Here is a 26,507-nt window from a genome sequence, read left to right on the forward strand (position 1 = left end):
AGAGAGAGAGAGAGAGAGAGAGAGAGAGAGAGAGAGAGAGAGAGAGAGAGAGAGAAAGAAAAAGCATTTATTGAGTACCTATGTGCCAAATGCCATGCTTAATAAAACACAAGACCCTCACATACTAATAGAGAGAGATAACACTTATAGGGGAGAAGTGGCTAAGATACCCTACCCCACCCCAAGCAATGCCAGGGATGATGAGTGGAGCCATAGGGCAGTTCACTGTCACGCCTTCTCCAGATCATTTCCCCCCCCCCAAAAAAAAACAAGAGATGGAAAGCAGAGGCGGGAGAAGGGCTACAAAATTACCCTGTGCTCTCCCGTTCTTGAAAGCAGTTTCCTCATCCGAAAAACAGATAACGATAGCATCTATCTCACAGAGTTGTTGTGAGCATCAAATGAGCTACATGCATTATGCAAAGTGTTTTGCCAACCTTAATGCTTTATATAAATGTCAAACATTGCTGTTGTCACAAACTATCCTTTACCTCCCAATCAACATTTTAAGTTTATATCTAGAATCCAACTCTAATAAATGGAGCAAAGAAAAGGACCAAATCACAAGTTTTCAGCGCCTGAAGTTGTCAGTCATTCAATTAGGCATCTCCCAAGTGATTCTTCTGTGGCAGGAGCTGTGCTTAGCATGAGATACAGTAACTACTAAGAAAATGAGGAATTGTTTTATTGGTCCTGAAAGGAGACCACAAGTGGACTAAGAATAACATTTCATGATTCATTCTCCTCTTAAATAGCCTGGAGTTCAGCATCCTGAATCTGCAAAGCCCAGTTGTCTGTTAACACACTTTCGTTTATGTTGTTACTTGATCACCATCTTGACCTGCTGAGCAGCCTCAGTCAATCTTCTCAAATCTGTTTCTTTATTAGCACAAGAGATGGGACAACATTGAAGAAATGCTTATTTGAATAAATGCACCTAGAGCGTTTGGATATCATCAGAGTAGCAGCCAAGGGCTGTGCTCGTGTGAAATCTTCAGGCTTTAAATAGCATCCTTTTCAAGTATGAAGACTAACAAGGGCACTGTAATCAGTCCCGCTACCACTCTCTGGGGGGAAGGAGGCAAAGTTAGAATCAAACAGCCCCAGCTTCCCTGGCATCAGGAGATGATGGGGCTTCAGCCCACTCCAGAGATGCTGACTCGGAGAAATGAAAATACCAGTTATACAGGTAATATATTTCAGCTAGATTATAGGAACATCCAGTCACAAGACAGTCATGGAAAGTAAATGAGAACAACCATATCTAGGTAAAAAAGTGAATGAGAACAAAGCCAGTATACCAACCAAGAATACAGAAGGCTACATTGCAACAAACATTTATTAGGCACCTACTATGCTAGGGGAGGAAAGGTAGAAAATAACATCCTCACGCTCAATGAGTCTGCACTCTGAGAGGTGGATATGTACATGCAGGTCAAAGGAGAAATCTTGACAAAATATTATTAGGTAATATGAGAAGATAGAGATCACATCCAACTTAGGAGGGATGAGGGGGGAATCAATTCAATTCAATCTAGCAAACATTTATTAAGAACCAACTAAGATTTAATATGAATGTATATGTAGAGCCCATATCAAATTACATGCTGTGTTGTGGGAGGAGGGGAGAGATGGGGAGAAAATTTGGGACTCAAAATCTTATGGAAGTGAATGCTGAAAACTAAAACTAAATTAATTAATTAAAGAACCAGTGCCAGGCACTGTACTAAGTACAGGGGAAACTCTATGAAGAAAAAAAAAATGAAACCGATACTAATCCTTAAAAGATTTCAATAAACAAGGACGCAGTACAACACAAAGGAAAGAACATTGGAGTTGGAATCTAGAGAGAGGGGTTTAAACCCCATCTTTGCTACTTTCTGTGTGACCCCAGGCAAGTCACCTTACCTGACTGGGGCTGTTTCTTCATCTGTAAAAGTGAGAGAACATTAGATGACAGGACTTCTGAGCTCCATCCCTTTCCAATTCTAGTGACCAGATTAGGACTACATTACAATCACAGATAGATTACACAAATGCGTGCATGAAGGTTGGAGAGGAAAGAATGAGTTCACAGAACAGACAGTAATCAACCAATCAGTCAACAAGTACTTGTCAACCACTTACTTATTCTACGCCAGGAACCATACTACATTGGAAGCTCCTTTAGGGCAGGGGCTGTCTTTTGCCTCTTTTTGTATGCCCATGACTGGCACAAAGCAGATACTTAGTAACTACTGGTTGATTGACTGATTGGATACAAAAAGAAAAGACTAAAAAAAGTCCCTGCCCTTAAGGACTAATGAGGTAGGGGACAGCATGCCAATACCTGTGTATACACAAGATAGAAATAGACATATACATAGATACAAACACACATAAGATGTCAGGGGAAGGCATTCTCAGAAGGAGGCACTAACATGATGAGTAAGGGTGAGCAGGAAGGGCCAGTGGTCCAGTCTGGCCGGAATGTAGAAGATAAAGAGCAGGGCAGAGCGAAGTGAAGCCTGATGAAGAACTTATCTGGTTCAATTAGGTAGAATTTTTTAAAAGGCAGGAATTTCTTTCCAAAAATGCACTAATACTTCTTTTCTTCATCTAGGAAAGGAGTTCGTAAACCGAAATGATGATTGCCAATTTGCAGTCCTTCTGCTCCAAGGAGATGGGGATGAGATGCAGGAGAGAACGGATCTGGCTAGAGGCATTTTTCAGAGCACCATGAGACATGCCAGCTGGCAATGATGGAAATCTGGCATCTCAAGTAAACTTTAACTTGGTGTTTAGATAGAAAGATCACAACCTTAAAGGCATGAGTGGCTCTGCTGGTTGGGTATTCAACACTGAAGGACTAACATGGCTGTTATAAATATTCTCGAGTGTTTAACAATGCAAAAGAACCAAGAGGCCATCACCCCCAGCAGTCCAGTTACTATTCTAAGCATTCAAATTAAATTCCATCAAATCACCCTAAGCCAATACAGTTTGACAAGCACCTCATATACAAAATCCTCAACGGGGTGGACTTTACTTTACTCCCTCCTCCCCTTGACTGAGAAGACAAAAGCTAGCATAATGGTGATAAAAGAAAATGCAGTAGGTCACGAAGTTAATGGGGAACTAGAGACGGTCCTTCACGATTTGCAAAAACACACAAACATCGGGGGCAAGCTACAATCACCACACAATATTGTTTTTGTTTAAGAGCCAAGTTACAGACTTGAAACCTGTTGCTAATGAACCAGCAGGCATTATTTTAAAACCAACTAGTTTAATGAAATGAGCCAAGAGCTGAAAGAGGCAGGACTAATTACCAACATTCCTTGATGAATTACCTAACGGTGTGGGGTAAAGTCTATGTACGTCTACGTCCTGATCCCCAAATTTATCCCTTACTTATTTCCCAGGAGGTAGAAGAACATGTGGCTAATTAAGGCCCCAATCAAGACAGACAAAATCACTCAAGGTAAAATTTCTTTTCTAAAAAGTGAAGGGCTCTCTGCCTGGTACTTATTAATCTAATTTTTACAACTGCACTAGGCAAACCAAAGCTAATCTTGTCACCATCAGACAGGTTGAACCTGCCAAGCCTTGCTTGGCAAAATGATACATATTTGTGATCTGGCCAAAAAGACCATACTTAAGCCTCTCCCGAATGGCAGAAATGTCTCTCTCTGGGTTGTTACTTCTGTTCTAGTCACTGTTACACATATGGGTCCTAACCCCAACTCCTAAATTAGGATGGGTCCAAAATGGAGATACAAGACCGAAGCAGACTCATATTACAACAGCTAAACAGCAGAGCAGCATAGTATAAACTCCAAACTTGCATTTAAAGTTTTGGTCATTCAACAACTGTGAAATTAACAACAGTCTGGTGACTGCAAATATTTTTACGCCTTTTTAAATGTCAAGATCTTTACCCCCACCATCTTGCCTCCGGTGAAAAGTATTAAGAATAATGTTCATTATACAGATGTGTCTCACTTGACACAAGAAATGCATTCTTGAAAAGTTGAGTGCAAATGAGGCTTCTGAAAATGTCATCTTATTTTAAACACACCAAGGGCACTCTCTATTAAAGCGAAACCTGCAATGACCCTTTTTGTGAAGTAAGAAATCATCTTGTAATATGATTAACTACCACTGAGTTTAATTTATTCCATTATTAACATTATTGTGATGGATCTGTTTGTTTCATAAGCTCAGGTTGGAGTTGGCGGTATTTTACTTTTGTAGAGAGGAGCGGACCCAGAAGCTAAGCGGGATAAGCCGCTATCTTCACAAGCAAGTTCTGAACGCTGCAGAAGTTCTGGCTTGTGGTCAAGGACTAAAACTTCCTTCACATTCATACTAATATGACCAGAAGAGAATAAAGAGAAACACATTCAAAGGCAAGATCCAGGATTCTTCCCATGACTTCATCAACTTGGGCAAAGCCACTTAATTGCTTTACAATTTTGTCAAAATGTAAACCACATCTCCTTAGTCTATTAAAAAAAGACATTTATATTAGGGTTGTTGTTTTCATTTTTTATTTGTGTCCTGGGTCTCCCTATCTCACCCAAGCTGACAGTGCAGAAACCATTAGGGCTCAACCTCACTCGTGATCAGCTTCATGTTATGAGTCTCTTCACTTCTAAAGGTTTGTCTCTCCATAGACAACCTTGTATCTTCTCCTCTCCCCTGTGCCTTTCCACTCTGCTCTCATGGGCTCAGCCAGTCAGGGCAGACACCCGATTGATTGGCTTCAGACCTGCTGCAGCTCAAGATTTCAGAGCTCGAGACCCACCACCCTCCCAGACTCCTCTCAAAGCAGGATTACAGATGTGCATGCTACATCCTGCTTATTTTGGTTTTGTTTTTATATCAAGCCCAGTAAGGATGCCATATCCAGTCCTTCTCCTAGGAACCCGCATGATGAAATGGAAAAATCTATGCTCTTGTTAAAAGTCAAGTCCCTTTCCCCACTTCATTCATGAAGTATCTTGACAACCACGTGAGTCCACAACCTATAAAATGGACCAATCTGTACACATGTCTTAGACAGCCACCATGAACAGACAGTGGGTTGGTTCTAGAATTGAATGTGAGAAGGAAAGTAGTGTAGATTGCCTTTGGAGACCTATATGGTGATTTGATGATGCCCAAATTTCTCCCTGAAACTGAAGACCATCTTTCTAAGATCAAATCAATATTCTTTATGTGTTGCTATATGGCTGCAAGTAAAAGAACACCTTAATCTCTGAAGAGTTAAAGTTGAAGGTCATAGGATCATAAATTTAGAGTCAAAAAGTTCCTTAGAGGTCCTCAAAATCAAACCTTCTTGTTTTACAGATGAGGAAACTAAGGGTCAGAGAGGATAAGTGGTTTTCAAGGATAACAAAGCTAGTAAATAGTAGAAATGGGACTGGAATCTCTATCTTCCTAATTCCAAGTCTACTGTTCTAACCATTATACTACATTGTTTGGACTTCTTAACTGTTCATAATTATTTCGAAGGCTATATTTTTAAAAATACCCAGATTAAAGGACTAGGTTTCAATAATTTGAAAATGAAGATGACTTTTGTGGCTATGTCATTGGGAACTCTGGAAGAGGAATTATTTCAAACAAATATGCTTTTGGGGAGATGCAGAAGGAGGGGAAGGTTCTAAAGAGATTTTTGTGGTAAAGGGCATTTGACCAGCAATAGAAGGTGTTCTAAAACATTAAAATTACTAGCTTCTCAAAAGCTTTCCTAGTAGCTAACATGATAGCACAGTTCTCTGAATCTGTTAAACCACATTTGTTATTTTTATCTGATATTTCAGAGAGTCTTTCTGGCAGAGCCCAAGAAGGGACTTGACGTATTCAGGTTAAGAATGGCCAATTGATTCAAATTCTCAAGAAACGTGTCAGTTAAGACATAAGTTTTCTTTTATTTCTGTCTCTAAGCTTATTTTTCATAACAAAAACAAAAAACAGACGGGAGTTTGCTTTCTTGCTCCATTTATACCAGTCGTTATAAGAACTTTTTTGGACAGGCCTGGGTTCCTCAGTCTCGATTTCTTTTTAAAATTCTGAGCACTGCTGTCTTTTCTCAGAATTTAGCCACCCCCTCCCCCCCGAGATTCTTTGAATCCATGATCTCAGTACAACATAGTCATGCTCAGTATAAGGGAGAGATCTCAAAGCATGATCTATGGACTTGTTCAGGGTGCAAGTGTTACATCCCTTCTGCAAGGATGAGTGTCCCTCAGTAAATTTTAAAGAACAGTCATTCCCTGCATGACTTTACTACTAAAAATTCACTGATTATACCCAGACTCTAATTTTCTTCCATTTCATTCTAGCCTACCACCCCTTAAAACAGGAATTCTAAACCTGGGTTCTCTGATTTTGGTTTATCTGTTTTTTCTTAATGCAGCTGATTTCCTTTCTAAGCCTACATATTTTATTTTATACATCTAAAAACATTATTCTGACACAGAGTCTACAGACTTCAAGAGGCTGACAAAGAGGTCTTTGGCACAAAAAAGGTTGAGAGCCCTGAGTTAAAGCCTATACTTCCATTTCTGGTCACCCTACCAAGGAAAATGCTAAATATTATGTAAATTAGAGTAAGGCAGCCAGCCTTTTTTGTAGTAGCAAATAACAATGGATGGGCTAGGTGAAGTCCCAAGAGGGCTAGACCAGATGCCTTTGACTCTACCTGTGATTGAAGGAGCTAAGATCTGAGGGGACTTAGAAGTTCTTTCTCCCCACTGTTATATGGCCCCAGATTCCATCTCCCTCAATGATCAACCAGATTCAAACTGTGCAGAATTTAGAATCCATTGCCCTACTGGCCAGGACAGCTAACCATATAAAATATGCTTTTTGGTCATACAAAACTGAGTGTATTATTTTCACTTTGGTCTGTTGTTTATGAGTATTTTCATAAAATAAACATAAACATGCACTTATTTATTACTTCCCGAAAAAGTCTGAATTAGTTGGCTGTTTGACCAATAAAACATTGAACAAATTTTTGAACTATTTATTTTTTATATATGCTTTTTAAAAGGCAGACTGAAAATAATGAAAACATGCTTTTGAAACAGCATCTAACTAAATAATTTTAAGTCCATGCCCAAACAGGAAGTAAAAATGAAAGGTTAAAAAACACAGGAAACTGAGGCAGCACAGATAATGAAATTTAAAAATCAATCAACTATGTATTAAACACCAACTATATTTACCTAGAATTACAGAGTAAATTATATAAGACATTAAAAAATACTCCATTTCCTGAATCTATGTTATAGTTATAAGCAGAGAAAAAAAACAAACTGGGGTTTGGACATTTACTCCATGAAAACAAAGACTGTTACTATTGTTACATGTTGACTCAAATAAGAAGGTTCCTTATTACATTTCATCTTCTCCTCTTCGAATATCAGCTCCTTGTAGGTACAATCATTTTGTCTCCTTGTTTTTATATGCAATGCTTACACATAGTAAACACTTAACAAAAGTTTGCGCGATCTCTCTCTGTCTCTGTCTCTCTCTGTCTCTCTGTCTCTGTCTCTCTGTCTCTGTCTCTGTCTGTCTCTGTCTCTTTCTCTCTCTGTCTCTGTCTCTCTCTCTCTGTCTCTCTCTCTCTCTCTGTCTCTCTCTTTCTCTCCCCCTGTCCCTCTCTTTCCCCTCTCCCCCTTCTCTCTCTTTCCTCTGTCTCCTCTTTCTGCTTGGGAATTCTAGCCAAAAGCAAAAGAACTCTCACTACAGAATGAAAGACAAGCAATTTGATTGCTCCTTCTATTCCCTGCCAATTACAGTACATGTATAACGTGATCTTGAGAGAACAAAGGATGTTGGTGCTTCAAAAGGTTTATTTATTTATTTATTGCTTTTTGGAGGGGAGAAGGTAGGGCAATTGGGGTTAAGTGACTTGCCCAAGGTCACACGGCTAGTTTTGTGTTAAGTGTCTGAGGTCAAATTTGAACTCAGGTCCTCTTGATTCCAGGGCCGGTGCTCTATTCACTGCACCACCTAGCTGCCCCCAAAAGGTTTACTTTCACTCAATTCTTCTCAAGTCAGCTAGACATGAGTCAAATTTTGCAGCGTTCAGAAAACTCAAAAGAAATCTTTTTTTTTTTTTTGCAAAGTTGATAAGAAGTATACAGATACATTTGCTTCCTTATTTTATGAACACTGAACTTCAGCCCTACTATCAAGACCAAGATTTTCTTTGTCTAGTCTTGGGATTAGCAGAAATGATAATTTTTTTTAAATTCCCTCAATGACCATACATGATTTACCTCCTTGAATCTATAAAAATTGATAAATATAACCTTTTAAACTGATACATAAAGCAAAGAAACTCTGAAAGAAAGAATTCTATTCTTGTTCTAAGGTAGTTGACTGGGCATGAGATTGAAATGAAGAGGCTGACAATCCAGATTCATTGAGGAAGCAAGTGCTTTCTGTGATCAATCCAAGCTACATAGATGGGACAGAGGAAACAACTGAAAGATGGGGGTGGGGAGGAAAGTGACTGAACCTCATTAGGAGAACCTTGCTACTCTTGAATCCAAGATTTGCAAATTAGTCCCTGGGTGATTTTGCATTTGTCTTTGTCTAAAACAGGGGCTCTTCACACTGTTTGGGTCATGAATTCCTTTTGTTATCTAGTGAAATCTATGGACCCCTTTTCAGAATAACATTATAAAAGTCATAGAATAACAATGGAAAACAATTGCGTTGAAATTAATTAAATCAAAATTTTAAAAAATCAACAGTTCAGAGATCTCAAGCTAAGAACTTTCAAACTAAGGGGACCATATGATAATAGATTAGACCTGGAAGGAAATTTATTTATTTACTTATTTTTTAAAACAATCAGGGTTAAGTAACTTGCTCAAGGTTACAGGGCCAGTTATTTCTGGGTGTGGTGCTGAGTATCTGAGCCCAGATTTGATCCAGGTCATCCCGACACTGGAGCCGGTGCTCTCACTAGCCGTGCTACCTGGCCACCCCCTGGAAGGAAATTTAAAGGCCAAAGCAAAATCAAAATTCCAGGGGGATTGAAATTTCAGTAAGTTGTCTTTGCAAAAAAAAAAATCCATTTTAAATATATTCTGCAAATAATAATGATAATGCATGAGTCAACAAAGTATCCTGCCTAACTAACCAGAAAAGTTAATTTCTTAACAATGACAACAGAGAAATATCCCAGACAGGGTATTTCTGGCTAGATCAAGCAGTTCTAAATAAAGCTTTAAAAATAGGACTACCATTCAGGAAACATACAGTAATACCAATTTCATCCAGCATGAAAATGAAGTGTCAATATCCTGAATAAATAAAATTCATTATTAAATATCAGTTAATAAATAGCATCAATTTAGGCTGATATAAATAAATTGTACATAAACCCAGAGACTAAACAAGGATAGAAAAGTTCCATTTCTGATCTGTCGGCTCCAAATACCAGGTTTCAAGGCTTTATAAATATTTAATAAAAGATGTCAAATTTCTTTAAGTTTCAATAATAACTCAAATGTATATAGTATTTTCAAGTTTTTGAAGTTCTTTCCCCGGAAATTTTAAAACCTATAAAGTACCTCAGAAAAATTTTAATCCAACCACATTTTGCAGATCAAGAAACTAAGCCCCATAGGGGCTCCAGGCCTAGCTCAAGGTTACATAGCTAATTAGTGGGAGAACCAGCCTGAGAACCCAGATCCCCAAGGCTCTGACATGGGAAGATGGCTTGGGTCTAGTATGAGATGATCATTAGGTATTTTCTAACCCAGTGATTATACATTTAAAGCAAAAATATTCATAATCTGATACGTTCTTCACAAGATTTGGACCTAGTCGTTTTTCCATTGTACTTTTTGGTAAAAATTTTGAGATGAAGGACTCAACTTTACTTCTGTTATAGCTACATATTCATAGGAGTTTCTATTGAGAAGGAAGTATATTAAATTTTCAGGAAGAAAAATTAATTGTCCTTTGTAAAAACAAAGCAGAAAATAGATAGATTGTAGAGATAGATAGATGATAGATAGATAGATAGATAGATAGATAGATAGATAGATAGATAGATAGATAAATAGATTGAGAGATCGAGAGATCGAGAGATCGATAGATAGATGGATATAGACAGTCTGTTGGTTTCAGAAAACCACTCTGGCTGTATTGAATTACATTACAGAAAATACCTGATATTAGCCATTGAGACCAGACAATCAAAAACAACACTGCTATCCTTTTTGTACAATTATGTTTACATTAAAATAATCTAAAATTGATGCATATTAATTTTTCAAACATTAACAACAGTAGCAGGATATTTGCATGTAACTATAGTCATAGAATCAAAAAATGAAAAAAATAACTTAATGCATTTAAATTCTCTCCATTTAAAAAAAAATCAGTATTTACAATATCCTTTCATTGGCTCAAATATATAATTCATGGCCCCCCCCAACTAAAACATAAGAATTTGTAAAGCCCTGGCTTGGAAAAATTTCCACAAAAGATACTCTGCTTTAAGATATTAGCCTCTCAGGACAATATTTTAAAAGTTTGACTTTTTCTGTTTGACTGTTTAACTTGTGCATAATACATCCTGCCTCGATAAATACTGAAACGAGATTAGATACTGTTCTGAAGAGTGGCCATTTGTCTTCCTAGCTTTATGAATTGGTTCATTAGTTCTTATAACTGAAATATAAAATGCAGTCCCTGGATATAAAGAACATCAAATACAAAACGGATACTTATTGAACACTCACTTGAAGACTTCCGTCTCACAGTTCAAATAATATATTTCTATTTTAACTTCTGACCTTTTGTCACAAAGGCTCTAAGTTCTATACTGGCACTAAAGACAAAGATATGAACAGGAAACAGTTGCTCACCAAGAAAGAGAGCTGGATGCTATTCAGACTGATAGATGATCAACATAGTTGTTTTAACAATGATACATATTTATTTGCATGTGGTTGTAATGAATTCCTCCAACCCTCCCACCACATACTACTTTATTTAAGTGACGTTGATCTCAATCAGCATGTAATTAATATCAACATCAACTTCTATTGTTAGTGTGTGGATAACATTACCAGATTACTACTGTAAATATCTTCCACAACTTTGCATCGATGGCCACTAAAGAAAAAGTGAGCAACTCTAGCATGGAGAAAATAAACATACTTTTTCTACAACTTGAATACAAGTCCTCAAAGTGCAGATAACTTAAGAGTGAAGAACATTAATACTACTTAGTGATTAATAGAAAATAAATCAACCCAGTGGTAGGATTACCCACTTTAATTTAACTAAGATGAGATTCAATTTGCTCATCCTAAATCATAAGTAAGTAAAAAACAAAAAGAAAGACGATGAATTCACTAGTCGTGCCCTAGTAGCTGTACATAATTTTTTAAAAATGCTAAACCATGAGAAAATACTATTTAAAGACACCATTTATTTTAACACTGGCATTATGAAATTATTTCAATTTATTCTTCTTTCACCAAGGCTGAGATTCCTATATTTCGGGGGAAAAGATCTTTTCAAAACCTACTGAGTAACACTTCAATTATTCAATGGTATCATCTCCCTTATCCTAAATGGCAATCACTGCTAGTAAGTTTCATAGTATAATATTAGTGGTGTATCCCCAGCCTTCTCAGGGAAGACATAAACTCTTTCTTCTACACCTGTTTTAAAGTAAGATGCTACATGATTGAAATGCTTTATTAAATGCCAACAATCAATAACCAATGTGAAAAGTTAACCTGTTTAGGGGATGGCAATATCTGTGACCCTCCCCCCCAGGGAAGAAGGGGGTTTGACAAGTAGGCAGAATCCAATTGGGAGGCCAGTTTTTTTGGCTTTTTCTTTTGTGTTGCATTCCTTATTCAAAGGACCACAAATGCACATCTTTTAACAAAGCGCATTTTTCTATGTGACTTTCTCTGGACTTCCCATGTGTGAACCAAAGTCTATTTTTAGACCTGCTGCAATTTTCTCCAGTAATTAGGAAGCTCTATGTCCCCTGACAGAAAGATACCAGCAAGCCCCTGCAGCTTCTTGTCTAACAAGAAATCAAAAGCTACCAAAAGCAATCAACTCATTTGAGTAAAAGGATTAAGATGGCTGGTTATACAAGGCTTTAAAAAAAAACCCTCCAAATTTAAGACAAAGAAGAATTTATAAAGAAGTAAGATTTAATTTTTTAAAGCATTGATTACTAATAATCAAATGTAAAGAACAAAAGAGAAAATACTTTGGAAGTTTTTTGTTTTTTTTTTAATATCTTAAGAGAGATACTTTGGACACATTCCAGGCTTTTTAAACTTCCCTAAGTAAAGATATTATTTCAATAAATGGTAATTCCAATAAAAAGAAATTCTAATTTCAATAAAAAGTAATTCCTCCTCAAGACTTAAAATTGAATACTGACAATTTCTCTGATATTTCCTGTGTTTACTGTTTCTTAAGGAACCCTTGCTGTGTTCTATATGTGATGCACTTAGCTACCCCAAATATGGCTTAAAAGGAAACAACGTTAAATAAAATAGATTTAGCAAAGGACAATATATGGGGGGGGAGGGTGTGGAAGAAGCCAATAACATATGGAATTTTAAGCCTGTGCTCAAAGTACATTCATTAAACAGCAATCAAAAAGATGGCCAAATCTGGATCACAGAAATGACAGGTACTAGATAGCTGAAGGCATGAGGAAAGGTGATGACCCTAACATTACATCCAGGTACATTCCTGACTATGGGAAATCAAAGTTCATCAGAGTTTTTGACAGCCCCTTCAAAGTAAAGGGAAGAAACCAGACCAGAGTGGTGGGTTTAAGGGGGGAAAAGTGACACGTAACGTACCTTAAGGACTTCCATTGGCACCTGGGTGGCAGGGGGAAGACTAGTGGGGACACTGACGTTAATAGCTGGTGTCTGACTCACGGGGACTCTCTGTTGCATGAACTGAGCAGCTTGCTGTTTCTGTTGCTGCTCCCGGCGCTCCTGCTCCTGCATCTGCTCACGCATGAGTTGCTGGCGTAGCAAAATCCGTGATGTCATACTGGAGGAGCTTAGTGGAGGCTTGGAAGCCCCTGGATGCTCCGTGGAACTGCTATGGGGGAGCCAAAAGAGAACACAGTGAATTCCCTAATGAAACACCTCTTTTGCATTGGGGGGTGAGAGGGGTGGTGTTAACTGAAATTATACTAAACTATGAAATTAACTTTTGCAAATATAATCAGTAACAAAATGGCACTCAACATAATTGGAATTCAAGAGCTGATCGGATTGTAGTCATTAGTAGTTGAATTAAAATAAGTTAACTTGATTACATCCAAGCATTTTTATTATGCAGCTTAAACGTGTGTGGTTTTTCAAAAATTTTATATCAAACATTACTCATTAACAGTAAAAATAATGCTGCCATGTGTGGTGACAGGAAATCAGGCTTCTTAAGGGAGTTTTTTTTTACACTTTTATTTCTTTCACCCTTAAAATATAGGCTGCTTGATCCCCTTGCTTTATAACTGAATCCCTGCACCATGATTAAATCATTATCCAAATTCCATGAAATTATCTATTAGGCAATACTGACAATTAATAATTTAGGGAGGAAAATATGAAATTAATTTTCTGAATTTCTCTTAAAATGCCATGGGACTGGAAGAAAATGCATTTTTGAACACCTAGTTAGCACCAATTAGTGAAGAGGAGCAGGTCTGTATGGGGGAAGTCAAAACCTTATTTAGCAAGGTCTATTAGTGTAGCACTGCCTTTGGGGTGGAAGATAAGAGGGAAGAATGCGAATTTATTTGTTCTTTGCACAGCTTTGGTTTCATTCTATTATTTCTGAGAGGCTCTTAGACATCACTTGGGAATGTCATCAGCAGTGAGCATTCTCCCTAGGCAACTCACCTCTAACTCTCTGTTAGCCACAGTTTCCTCCTACAAATTACCCAAAGATCTAGAAACACAGGATTTAGAACTTAGCACAGTTCCTGGAACATAATAGATGCTTAATAAATGTTCACTGAATCAGATTATTAGATCACAGATGAAGAGTGAGAAGAAACCCTAGAGATCATTTAATCCAAATCACACATTTTAATAATGGTTAGCATTTCAATAACATTTCCAGGTTTGCAAAGTACTTTACATAGCATCCCAAGTGATACAACAACCCATAGAGAGGTGGGTGGTATTATTATCTCCATTGGAAAGAGGAGGAAACTGAGGCAGAAAAAGTTCAAGTGATTTGGCAGAAATGTACAGATAGTATCTACGGCGGGATTTTAACAGTTATTCTGACTCCAAGCCCAGCACTCTCTCCGCTACACTAACTGACCCATCTTACAGATGGAGAAATAGAGCCCTGAAGACATGCTCAAGGTCACACAGGTAGAGAAGACCAGAAGCAGTCTTTGAACCTGAGTCTTTAGACTTGCAAACCCATTGTTCTTCCCTACTATACTACTCGGTCACCCCAGTTGCCTAATCTCTAAAACCATGGATACAAAGAAGAATGTCCCTAATTCTATAGCATACATCTATTTTTTAATTTCATTTTACCTACAAAATATTAAAGTTCATGTATATCTAGCAATGAATGAATGTCACTTTTCAACACTTTCATTCTAAAGGCAGGTGTAAATTTAACAGAAACAGTATTTGGCAGGGGAAAAATCTGAACTTGACAAAAATTGAATTCTTAAATAGAGCTAGGTGCAAGGCTCGTCATCCCCTTATCCCACAGGTGAATCACTAGAGTATTAAATTCCTGACATACTAGACAATTTGCATACCGAAATCAGGACGCTCCTTAGAGATGACAAAATCCTACACTGTTGACATAGGCTGTGTCAATGGGATACATTTTAATCAGTTTAATAGCTTCCTTAATGGTAATGATGGTGTAAGCCTGAGGGTTTTGGTGTGGGGGTGATGGGGCAGGTTTTGAGTCCGTGTTGCAAAGCGCTCTCAGCTCAAGACAACCTGACTTTCTTACCATTCCTTCTTTAAACTTGGCACTCCTGGGGGTGCAATCGAACAAGCCTTCATTCCCATACTTCTAAGTAAAATGTAAAGTCCATGGGGGCAGGGAATTTTTTTTTTGTTTTTTTCTTTGTATCTCCAGAGGTTAGGAGAAGGGCTGGAGTAATCAATTAATGTTTTTTTTTTTTGCATGAACGAATATGGTTCTGGTTCTATCTGGATCTGTTACTGATGAGCCAAACAGATCATAAATTAGTTTGGTTGGAAATGAAGTCCCTGTGGGTGGGTCCCTTACAATATGGTAAATGCAAGACCTTGGACTTAGCTGGAATACAACATTCCCATGGCAAGCTCAGTCAACCTATTTGGACCAACCAGCACTAATTGTGGGAGGATCATAGAATCAGAGATTTAACAAGTCTGGAAGGAACCTTAAAAGTCATCAAGCTCAACCTTGTCATTTTACAGATGAAGAAATTGAGGTCCAAAGAGGCTAAGTGAGTTGCCCATGGTCACTTATCTGGGAAAAGACTTCATCCTCTCTCCAAGTTCAACACTCTATCCCCTATGCCATGCTCCCCCTGAGACTTTATCTGGCTGCTCCGTTTGAGGTCATGTAGAAAAAAGAGCTGTCCAGTTCTTCTGTCCTTCGGAAATGCACACTGTGCAATGATTTTGCAAATTGGATGGCAAAAGCCCTTTTGAACAGAGAGGGACACACACAGAGTCACCCTTCCAGGGAAGAGTTCATAGTGATTAGCTATAATTCTCCTCCCAATTTTAATGTAGTTAGGAAGAATGCAGAAAAGTTTCCAGCTTCCCTCTAGAGTAATCCTGTGTAATTGATAGCAAAAAAAAAAAAAAAAAGAATTTAGTCTTTAAGTCTTCCAACCCAAGAGTCATCTCCTTGAACTCTAAACATTTCACCCTGAAACCCCCTTCACAGAAGTGACAAATTAGGAGCTTAGGAAATTCCCCTATTCTGCACCTACTGTACCAATTCCCCCTACTCTAACAACAGTGGCCTTCAGGCACTACCAAGTATAGAATAAAGATGGTATTGTCTCCTTTCACATATCCTTAGAAACAAATTTAAGAACATACAAGAAGAGCTTCAATTATGCAAGTCACCTTTGGGGCAGAGGCAGAAGAAACAAAGTTCTGATAATAAACTATAGTCCCAATAGCTAAGGGACCAAAAACTTGAGAGCTGGTTTCTGCATTCGGCATCAGCATTGACTTACTGTGGGATCACAAGATTCAGATTGGAGAAGGAATCTTGAAAAATCATGGAGCCCAGGAGAGCCGAGACCCAGAGAAGCAACATGGAAAAGGCATAGAGGGAATGTCGCATATGACTTCAAATACCCCCTAAGTCTCAGTTTCCTTATGTTTAAAATAGGGAGGATGATAACACCCACCTCCCAAGGCAGTAAGGATCAAATGAGATCATATAGGAAAAGAGGTCAGCAAAACTGAAAGTGAAATATACATGTGTTCTGGCATTCTTATTCTTAATCTCATCATTTTTCAATGGGATCCAAGTAGAAATGGTCTTGAAACAAACTGTTATCCTATTATCATTGTTTTATGTGGAATTCCCTATGGATTATTACACAGGTAGATAAAACAGCTATTTATCATCATCATTATCAATTACCTATGTGCCAAATACTGTACTAGGGAGATAAAAATAAAGTTTCTTCCTTTAAGGAAATTACAGTCTATTGTCATCATCATTATCATCTTGCGCCGAACCCCACAGGTGGTTATTTGGGGAGCCAGGATTTGAATCTAGGTCTTCTTACTCTAAATTTAGTGTTTTTCCCACAACAGGCTACTTTAGTGACTCAATTTTCCACATTTTGTTAGAAAGACCTACCAGAACCATCTCATATTTTTAACCTATGTTTTTATGATCCTAGTTTTACAGCTGGAAGAGACCTGAGAGGTTATCTAGTCCAATTCCCTCAATTTACAGAAAAGGAAACTGAGGCCAGGAGCTATCAAGTGATGTCAGAAAGGGAGTAAATGGAAAATTCCAGGTTCAAACCTAGCTCATCAAACTCAAACTCTAGTACCATTCTCACTGTTATTTTTTCCTTAGAATACAGGAAATTATATTAAATAAGCAAGCTAAATTGTTGACCCTTTTAACATCACTTATTTAGGTAACAACAGACATCTTGGCATTGATAAAAAAAATGATCTCTTCAATATGTGACTTGAATGAAAGTGTCTTTACATAGGAGGATAGTTTCCTCTTTTGTTTTTATTTTTTGAACAATCAAACAGGATTTTCTTAAGCACAAAATTTTATTAAAAATAAATAAAGAAGAGAAGAAAAAAATCATCTGACTATTCAAAACCTGTCAGGTTGAAACATTCCCAGGGAGACTGATCCTTTTGATAAAACAAGAGAAACCCTCTGTGCTGTAACTAACGGGGCTGGGGAATAATCGCACTAATTAGCTTCTCCAGGCAAGTCATTGACTGTGATACTTGGGGGGAAAATCCTTTCAATTAACAGTAAAGTATTCTTAAAGCATCTTACATCAAAATCAGTGCTTCCTGACTTCAGAAAAGTTCGGGTGACAGGGCATTTTAAGAGGGCTTTTTTTTTAATGTCATAAATGAAATATAGAGAGAGAGAAAGAGAGAGGGAGAGGGAAAGGGGAGAGGGAGAGAGGGAGGGGGGAAGAGGGGGAGAGAGAGAGAGAGAGAGAGAGAGAGAGAGAGAGAGAGAAATTATAAATTAATTAAAACCCCTTCAGAAAGACATGGAGCAAAGGCTTAGCTAACTGCTATTATTTTAATAAATCTCCAAAAAAAAGTGTAAAGGGTTCATTGCAGTTACTTCACTGAACACCCATCCCTTCAAGATGAAAACTATGCCGTGAAAGATGACTCCTGGATTCACAGCTTGGCTCTCAGTCTTTTCAACATCCTTTCCTCCTGGGAATAATTGAATCTGAGATGATCACTCTATAAACAATTAAAAATGGAAATGTGGAGCTGCTGCTTCAAGATGTCAAATAGGATGAAAGAGCATAAATTATGGAACTGAAACGGGGCCTTGGGGGCTGTGAGAATGCCAAAGGAGAAAGGACTTTGCCTAGATTTTAAGGAAAAGGCAACATAAGTTTGGGAACATACTCAATGAGGCACAAAGAGAGTTCTACAAATTGGCACAATTAAAGAACTAAATGACCCCTTAACAGGGCACATAAAGCTCAAGCTTCATCTCCCCACCAAAGAATCCCAATTCCATGAAACTGATTTACTCTAATCCATCTGTAAAACTGACAGCACATTTAAAGCAACCCAGTCTGAAATGCCAGCATGTCCATGAATCTGCCTGGAGAGCTGCTTCACCTCTTTGCTACGAGGTCCCAAGGAAGAGGGTTGGGAACACACAAATGTATAATTTTTAGAGAAAGTTAGAAGCTCTCTTCACCCCTACAAGAAATAAGAATTTGGCCAAAAGCACTGAAGGCCAGAAAGAAACACATCTCCTCTTACAGCCCTGAGTGTGGAAGGAAAGTCACCAGCCAAGTTCACAACCAGACTTTTTCAGGTAATTATATTTCTTCACCTACTCCCTAGATTTCCTATACTTAACCATACCACACTGAATTAACATCACAGGGTCACAGATTTCCAGCTAGGAAGATCATCTAGATTTACCTCCTTCATTTTATACAGGAGGAAATTAAGTCTATGAGGCTATGATTTATTCACATTCACTCCAGGTAGTAAGTTGAATAATCAGGATTTGAACCCAAGAGCTGGGGTGCCAGATCTACTGCAATTATCAGATGATTAAAAGGAACGAGTATTGTGTGTATTGAATGAGTATTAAGTGCCTACTATGGGCAAGGTACTGTTAAGTGCTTTATAAATATTAGCACATTTGATCCTATCACAGATTCAGAGATGAAAGCACCTTATAGGTCACTTAATTCAACTCCCTCATTTCCAGATGAGGCAACCAATGGCCAGAGAGGCTATGACTTGGCCAAGGTCATACAGGTAAATGATAGAGCTAAGTAAGTTTCAATCCCAGATCCTCTTACCCCAAATACAAGCCATTCTTCTACTAGACCCCACTGCCTCCCTTTAGGACTATGGAAGTCAGTTGGTCACAGGAAGAGCCGAATCACACCCCAAAGAATGTGTTGATTTCCAGTTTGCTTTCTTACAGAAACACAACACGTGGTACCATAGGACAGGGGGGTTGGAGTCAGACAATTTGGATTTAAATCCTGCCTGTATCATGATGGACAAGTCACTTAACCTCCCTTAGGCTCAGTTTCTCCATCTGGAAAATGAGGGGTTTGGATTCAGTGATCTCCAGGGTTTCTTTCAGCAATGAATATGATCCTAAGAATATCTGCTTTTATAAAAACTTACATTTACATAGCAAACACTCTACTGTGTAAAGAAAGTTCTCTAAGTTTAACTGCCCCCATCTTACAGATGAAGAAACTGAGGGTAAGTGATATTTCTCATGATTTATAATGTTAGGTTATTCCTTCCTTCCCAACAAAAGGTGCTCAGAAGCACTTCTAGAATCCTTCAGGTCAGACTGATGGGAGACAATCCAATCAGAATTCAGTTCAGTCATCCAATATGGCATGTCAGAGATCAACAGTAGAAGGGGTATCAGACAGTCAAGGTATCTCAGCAAAAGGACCACTGGAGGGATGGAAAGAACACTGGACTCAGAGTCAAGAGTGATTGAGGTTCAAATCGGACCTCTGGCATTTGGCCATCAGGTGGCCAAGTCTCCATCCCTCTGGGCCTATTCCCTTTGAAAAATGAATATGACACTTGTAGCATCTCCCAAGGTTGCTATGAGGAACAAATGAAATAATGAATGCAAAAATGCTTTGTAAATCTTCCTGGCTGACCCTGACATAAAGCTGCCTTGTGTTCCTGAATTCATCACTAATTAGCTTTATGACTGGATGGATCATTGTCCCTCCATGAGCCTCAGTTTCCACAGCTCTAAAATAATATTGGTCTATATGACTTCTGAGGTCCAAATGCCTACAACTGCCAAGAAGGGAACAGCAGATAGGGGAACACAGCTTTCCCCAGCTGCTTCTGTACATATTTTCTCACTGGATTTTTCCTAAAAAAAACATATGAGAAATGGGAGCCCAGATAGGTTAAATACATGGTATTTTAAAGTATACATGTTAAAGCATGCATAGTATTTTGCTTAGAATTAGCTCATTTGAGTCTCACAATAACCTTATGAGGGAGGGAATGCAATAATTATTATCCACATTTCACAAATGAGGAAACTGATTGAAGCTCAGTTTCAATGAGAGGCTGTTACAATGGTCACACAGATACTGTTAGAGAAAGATTTTGAATCCGGGTCTTTCTGCCCATTCTGCGTAACTCTCATTTTTGTTTTTAGTAAATTTGTCACAGGGGGTCAATTAATTTTCTATAGTCCTTCCTTTTCTTTTTTTTAATTTTATTTACTTACTTTTAGTTTACAACATTCAGTTCCACAGTCCCTTGAGTTTCAAATTTTCTCCCGCTCCTTCTCCTCCCCCTTACCTCCCATGGCAGCATGTAATCAAATATAGGATCTACAAATACCTTCACATTAAACATAAGTCAAGTTCTAAAGGTTTATAATCAATGGAGTGAATAATGAGAAAGAAGAAATGAAACAAAAGAGAGGGAGAGCAAGTGGTTTCCTTCCATCTGCATTCAGACTCAGCAATTCTTTCTCTGGATTGGGGATATTCCTTTCCATCATAAGTCTTTTGGAGTTGTCTTATAGCCTTGCATTGCTGAGAGGAGTCCAGCCTATCAGTCAGTCATCACACATATGACGTGTCTGTAATTGTGTACAAAGTTCTCCTGGTTCTGCTCTCCTCACTCAGCATCAGTTTATATGTTTCTCCAGGTTATTATGAAGTCCATCTGTTCCTCGTTTCTTACAGCACAATAGTATTGCATTACAAGTCCTTCCTTTTCTAGGTAGTATTTTAAAATTGTACTTTTTTTTCAGTTAGCAAACATTTATTTTCTCTCCCCCCCCCCTTCTTCCTTCCAAAGTGTAAAGAAAAATGAAGATATGAAAAATACTTGTAAAAGTTTTACATAGTCAAGCAAAACAAACTCCCATGTTGGCCATGTCCAAAAAGTATGTCTCATATTACACCATCACATCTCTGTCAGGAGGTGAGCAGCAAGCTTCATCATCAGTCCTCGGTAATCACAGCTAACCATTGTGTTGATCACAGTCCTTCTGAGGATTCTTCAAAGTGTTTCAAAAAGGTGTTTATCCTTATAATGGTGCTGCTGTCCTAATTCACCTCACTTCAGTCTGCATCAGTTCATCCAAATCTTTTCAGATTTTTTTAAACCATCCTTTTCAATATTTCTTATATCAGAACAGTATTCCATTATATTCATATGCCATATTTATTCATCTTCCCCCAAAAGGATGTCCTCTTCCTTAGTTTGAATTTCTCTGCCACTACAAAAAGAGTTGTTATAAATATTTTGGCACATATGGGCCCTCTCCTCCTTCTCTGATCTTAAGATATAGGCCTCATTGGGGCAGCTAGGTGGCATAGCGAGTAGAGCACCAGCCCTGGAGTCAGGAGGACCTGAGTTCAAATTCGACCTCAAACACTTAACACTAAACACTAGCTGTGTGACCTTGGGCAAGCCACTTAACACCAACTGCCCTGCCTTCCCCCCTCCAAAAAAAAAAAACAAAAATCAAACAAACAAATAAGATATAGGCCTAGTATTGTTATCACTGAGTCAAAGATATGCACAGTTCAATAACTTTGAGGCTTCCTGGAGTGGTTGAACCAATTGACCGCTCCATCAACGGTGCTTCAATGTGCCTGTTTCCCTGAAGCTTCTCCAACATTTGTCATTTTCTTTTGTCTGCTTTGTCTACAATCTGAGGGAGGTAAAGGGAAACCTCAAAATTGCTTTGATTTTCATTTCTTTAATTATTAGCGATTTAAAGCATTTTTTTTTCACATGGCTGTTGATAGATTAGATTTCTTCCCTAGAAAATTTCTTGTTCATATCCTTTAACCATTTATCATTTGGAGTGATTCTTATTCTTATAAATTTTAATCCAGGGGGCAGCTAGGTGGTGCAGTAAATAGAACACCAGCCCTGGAGTCAGGAGGACCTGAGTTCAAATCCACCCTCAGACACTTAACACAAAACTAGCCGTGTGACCTTGGGCAAGTCACTTAACCCCAATTGCCCTGCCTTCCCTCCTCTAAAAAAAAAAAAGAAAGAAAAATAAAGAAGGCCTATGCAGCAGGGATAAGGATGAAAAGAAAGGCATAGATAGTCCCAGCCCTCAGGGAGCCCACAATCTGATGGGGAAAGACAACATGGAAATAACTACGTACAAACAAGATGTAGACAGAATAAACTGGAAATAATCTCAGAGGGAAGGTGTTAACACTGAGGAGGGCCTAGAAAGTCATCTTGAAGAAGGTGGGATTTAAGATGACATTTGAAAGAAGCCAGGAAAGTCAAGCAGCAGAAATGAGGAGGCAGAGAATTCGAGGAATGCATTCATTTGACGCTTATTGTGATAGATGGGTGATGTGTACGTCTACACCTACTTTCTGCCAGATTGCTTTCTAGTTTTCTGGGGTCCTTTCTTAAATTCTTTAGGCTGGGTGAATCTCAACCTTCCGACGCCTCATTTCATTTGCAGAAGGGAGACCCGATCGCTTCTAGTTCTAAATCTATAATCCAAAGACCTTCTGTAGACGGAATACCTTGGATATGCACTTGTAACTGTGTTCCAAGTGTTCTTGGACACCATTAATATCCAGCTCAACTCTGTAGGACCCAGAGGGAACCCATCAGAACTCAAATCCTTCATTATCTTTTAGACCACAATAAAATACCAATTCACTTAAAAGTATCATTGGATTTAGAAAAATTTTTGTTATCGTGTATTTCTCAATCAATAAATACTAAAAGTACAATGACTATAATGTAGGGGTGCACTTTTTTAACATTAAAAGGAGATCTTTAATCTCAAAAAAGTTTGGAATTGTTAGATCTAGGCCCATTCTCTCACTCTACAGCTGGGGCACCTGAGGACTAGAGGAACAAAATCACTTAGTTACATTACATGACTGGCTAGTTTCAGAATATATACCAGAACCTAAGTCTTTTCATTCCTGATCTATCCATTAGATCACTGGGCCATGCCAAATCTGATCATTCTGACCACATGTAACACTAGATATGACCCCAAAGTCTCTTGCAATGTAGTCAATAAACTGGAGAACATATGGTACGAAAGAGTTGCCTCAATCTCACCATCCTGGGCTGGGGCTAAACTAAGGACCCAAAATGACTGCCTAGGTGTCTGCTTAATGCATCTGTTGTGCAATTGGCAGAACAGTCAAGTTAGGATACTTAAATACCCAGAGCCAATAGATGAAATCCATAGTGTCCTCAATTTATTTTGCATTTAATAAAAAAAATAAACTTAAAGTCTTTTAAAATAGTTCTAAATGCATGAGTCATAAAGGACACAGGTGATGAGTGGATTTTTTTTTATTATAGTCTAGACACTTACCATTTCAAGTGGCCTAGCGCTTCCTACTATGACTAAACTAATCCAGGAAGACTTGTCAGATCTATATGATGCAGAAAAGCCACCCAAGAGGAAATGCTTCATGACCTTCAGTGAGCTAGAAGTCTGCTCCATGAGCACTTGGAAGGAATCAGGCCCTTGACTTGGATGGTGAGCCTCCAACTGAAGGACTCTAAATGTCCCCGTGTGTTTACAGTAACAAACTTCAGAAAAATTCTCATTAAACAGCAACGAATTTATCACTGAAAGTAATAGTGACCTTGGAACTTTCCACTCAAGGAGCTCCCACCTGTATTTCCAGGTTCCCTGCACATTACTGTCCTTCATGCATAGACAATAGTCCATCCCCTTTTTTGTGTCTTTGCACCAACCATCTGCCACATTTTGAATGCACTTCCTACTTACCTCCAATGCATGGAATCTTTAGTTTAGCTTACTTTAAGACGCAGGAACTACCTCTTACAGAAAACCCATCCTGATCTTCCCAGGCTAAGGCTAACACCCTATCCCAAGACATTGCTTTGATCATCTATGCATATATCTTATACTTAATTTCCTGTGTACACACTGTTTTTCACCCCACTCCACAAAAAAAAAGTAAGCTCTGTGAGGGAAGGGTCTTTTGTTTTTTATCTCAGTATCTCCAAAGCTCCATATGTAGTAGGTGCATAATAAATGACTGTTGAAGAAATGAATTGAATCTAGTGGAGATGATGATGATGATGATGATGACAATCATGATCATGATGCTGCTAACAACAAAAGAACTGCTCTTCACATTTATATAGTGCTTTTAGAGTTTGGGAAGCACCCCGTATCTCATTTGATCCCCACAATGATAGCAGGCAATGACTATTATCATCCCCATTTTAGAAAAAAGAAAATTGGGGTGGCTAGGTGGCTCAGTGAATAGAGCACCAGCCCCAGAGTCAGGAGGACCTGAGTTCAAATCCAGCCTCAGACACTTGACACACTTACTAGCCATGTGACTTTGGGCAAGTCACTTAACCCCAACTGCCCTCCAAAAAAAAAAAAAAAGAAGAAGAAGAAAGAAATTGCAACTCAGAGGGGTTGCCCATGTTCCCATGACTAGGAAGGGTCATTCAAACTACGCAAATGGATTTTCTAACTCCAAATCTGGAAATATATCAACTATATCCTACAGCTGAAAGAATGCTGGATTTGGACTCAAGGTTGATTCTTCTGTCTCATCTGTATGTCAGTCAGTCAACAAGCATTTTATCGGGGCAGCTAGGTGGCACAATGAATAGAGCACCAGCCCTGGAGTCGGGAGGACCCGAGTTCAAATCTGGCCTCAGACACTTGACACATTTACTAGCCATGTGACCTTGGGTAAATCACTTAACCCCAATTGTACTACCCTATCCCCTCCAAAAGAAATAAAGTATTTTATTAAATGTGCTAAACATTGGAGGCATAAAGGCAAGAGGACTCACACAGGCCCTGCCTTCAGGGAGCTCACATTCTAATGGGGGAGGCAACATGGAAAAAATTACATATATAGACATACATATGTGTTTATGTATGTATGTATGTATATTATGTAATATTATAATAATATGATATGTACATGTTACATTTTATACATTGTGTGTATATACATATACACATATATGATGCTGCTGCTCAGTTGTTTTCAGTGGTGTTCAATTCTTGGTGACCCTATTTGGGATTTTCTTGGCAGAGATACAGGAGCAGTTTGCCATTTCCTTCTCCAACTCTTTTTTACAGATGAGGAAACTGAGGCAAACAGGGTGAAGTAACTTGCCCTGGGTCACACATCTAGTAAGTGTCTGAGGCCAGATTTGAACTCAGGAAGACGAAACTTCCTGACTCCAGGCCTGGTGCTCTATCCACTTCTCTGAGGGAAGGCATAACATGGAAGAAAACCAGCAAAGGCATCCTGCAGAAGATGAGATTGTAACAAAGTCTTAAAGAAAGCCAGGGAAGCCATGAGGCAGCGCTGAAGAGGGAAATCTCTATCTTTTATATGTCTAGTATAGAACTGTGACCTCTCCTGCCAGAATGTAAACTCCTTGAGGGCAAAGGGCTGGTTTTGCCTTTTCTTTGTCTCAATGGTGCTTGGCATATTCCTAAATGCCTATCAATTGGCTGACTGATCCTACTTCTGCCACTTGCTATCTGCCTCACAAGAATCCCATTGGATTAGACAAGCCCTAAAGTCCCTTCCAACTTCAAAGTTCTAAGGCTATTTTAAAGACAATCCGTGAGAATTCAGGGAGGTTTCAGCAAAGTACAAAATGCTGAGGTTTCTGAAATGACTCAGCAGTATTTCCCACTCCTTAGAACAATAATAACAACAACAAAAAAGATAGATTGTACTTCCAATTCACAGATTTCATTTAGAATCTAATGGTTTCATTTCTTAACTACATATTGGTCAAAAGCGGAAGACCCATGTTCTCAGTGTCCACTCAACAATCATCTCTCATGAGATGAGTCATATGTCTACTAACTCCTGGTACATTTCGGTGCCACACCAAACCAGAGGCCTCTGAGCCTGTAACGCCAAATACAGTCACAACCCAAAATGGCATTGCTGATAACAGCAAAGGGATAAAAAATGCAACACATGACCAATATCTTTCCAGCAAGTTTCCGTTTGCAAGGATCACTTTTTTTAGTTCTTTGCTGTGTTTTTCCAGCATGGTTTTTTAAATTAAATTTTATTTCATTTCAAAACCACATTGTCCCCCTCTGCACGCCCCAAATATCAAACAAGATATTTGTAAAGTGCCTAGCCCAATGCCTGGCACACAGTAGGTGCTTAATAAATGCTTATTCCATTCCATTTCCCTCCTCACCCCCAAATGCAAAAGAAAAGCAAATACATATAGACA

At 38.5% G+C, this 26,507-nt stretch overlaps 1 protein-coding gene across 12 annotated transcripts in view; it reads right to left on the reverse strand.

Moving 5' to 3' along the window:
• MITF (melanocyte inducing transcription factor) overlaps positions 1-26,507 on the reverse strand; it is a 271,770-nt gene that overhangs the window by 91,160 nt on the left and 154,103 nt on the right. For 9 of the 12 annotated variants that reach the window (XM_069084125.1, XM_069084118.1, XM_069084116.1 and 6 more), the window contains one exon: positions 12,870-13,119. In XM_069084125.1, coding sequence (XP_068940226.1) covers positions 12,870-13,119 — 250 coding nt within the window. The remainder of the gene's footprint in view (positions 1-12,869; positions 13,120-26,507) is intronic. The other 3 variants (XM_069084126.1, XM_069084120.1, XM_069084117.1) reach the window with 1 other exon arrangement.

This window comes from Petaurus breviceps, unplaced genomic scaffold (assembly GCF_028583685.1).
Source record: "Petaurus breviceps papuanus isolate PSGF00001 unplaced genomic scaffold, PetGlider_PUasm1.0 174, whole genome shotgun sequence".
NCBI lineage: Eukaryota > Metazoa > Chordata > Mammalia > Diprotodontia > Petauridae > Petaurus > Petaurus breviceps.